Source organism: Penaeus monodon, chromosome 29, assembly GCF_015228065.2.
Source record: "Penaeus monodon isolate SGIC_2016 chromosome 29, NSTDA_Pmon_1, whole genome shotgun sequence".
NCBI lineage: Eukaryota > Metazoa > Arthropoda > Malacostraca > Decapoda > Penaeidae > Penaeus > Penaeus monodon.
Genome location: NC_051414.1, coordinates 26,127,564 through 26,129,027, shown reverse-complemented (window position 1 = coordinate 26,129,027; position 1,464 = coordinate 26,127,564). Strand labels below are relative to the sequence as shown.

The 1,464-nt window shown below is 33.9% G+C and overlaps 1 protein-coding gene across 1 annotated transcript in view; it reads right to left on the bottom strand.

Annotated features, from left to right (window-relative positions):
• The window catches only part of LOC119591803 (zinc finger protein 64-like), an 8,463-nt gene that overhangs the window by 2,573 nt on the left and 4,426 nt on the right, over positions 1 to 1,464 (bottom strand). Inside the window, exons 3-6 of the mRNA XM_037940548.1 lie at positions 1,348 to 1,427; positions 1,119 to 1,151; positions 785 to 849; positions 573 to 657 (exon numbers count right to left, since the gene is read on the bottom strand). Coding sequence (XP_037796476.1) covers positions 573 to 657; positions 785 to 849; positions 1,119 to 1,151; positions 1,348 to 1,427 — 263 coding nt within the window. The remainder of the gene's footprint in view (positions 1 to 572; positions 658 to 784; positions 850 to 1,118; positions 1,152 to 1,347; positions 1,428 to 1,464) is intronic.

Here is a 1,464-nt window from a genome sequence, read left to right as displayed (position 1 = left end):
AACTAGAATTAAAACTTACTTGATTATCGTAATAGGAACATTTTATTAGAAAATAAAATTAATGATTTTAACCTTTTTCTTTTTTTATATAGCTTTAAATTCCAAAGCCTAGTGGTAGGCAATTGTTGTTTCATGTAAATTTAATAAATGGCACTTTTTTTCATAATTTAATGGTTAAATGGTTGGGCAAAGTAAATAACAAAACAGAACAAATCATAATAATTTATTTTCGTAATTCACAGTAAGTTATTGTATCACAAATACTAGTTTAAATATAATATTTTTTTTAGTAACCTGCAATATTGAATTAAACTTTCTATATTTTTATTAGTTTTCTTTTTTTTTATAATAAAGCAATTCCAAAATTAAATAATCCTTTCTTTACTCACTCAACAACTTCCACCCACTAACATGCACAAATACAGAAGATACCACTCACATCATCTGTTCGACCCTATTTATTAATTTCTCAACATCAAAACACACGAGGAAACGTGTGGAACATACAATATTAATAAGTATCAAACGAACAATCCCAATAGATAAATCTACAGTCATAAAATGAACTTAACTCTCAACAAGCACAAGAGGTCAAAGGTGTAAATTCTCTGCCGTGTGAGTGCGCATGTGTCTCTTAAGATTGGACTTGTTGGCAGTCTGATACAAACAATGGGGGCAAGAGAAAGGCTTTTCCCCTGTGTGGGTCCGGATATGTTTATCGATATCGGAACGACTTGGTGTTCTGTATGAACAGAGGGTGCAGTTGTGAACCTTCCTTGCTTGCCTGCAGTTGAGGTTCCAGGCGACGCCTCCCCCATCAAGCATTTGAGTGTCAGTATCTCGCCACACCTGTAGGAAATGTTTGACTCGCTCAGTTGGATGCAGAGTTGTTTTGGGGTACAAAACGATTGACTCACAACACGTTTGACTCACTCTCAAAACGTTTGACTCACTCACAGAACGTTTGACTCACAAAGCATTTGACTCACTCACTTGAATCATCTTTTGCTATAAAACATTTTACCCACTCACTTGAATCATCTTCAACTCACTTGAATGCAACTCTGACTCACTCACCAGAATGTTGATAGGATTTTGTTATCAAGCATTTCACTCACCCAGCTGAACGTAAATGCACTTTTAAACAGGTACTGGAAGTTAGCAGCCAGTTATGAATACATGAAAGTTTTTGTGACTTTATTCCCCTGGTGTATGCATTGTATACATAATGATTGAATAAGGTAACTTTAGGCAAAGCAGGACTTTCTTTCTGGTTATTAGCTAATGATTCTCCAAAAATTTTCATCAAAAATAAATTGCAAAATGCACGTAAAGTGTTAACATTACAACACAGTTCGTGTCATCTATATCAAAACCCAGAAATTCACTACAGAAATTAACAGTGGTAGAAATATAGTTTACTGCAACTATGGGAGAAAATATAAACATTATATTTAATTCTAA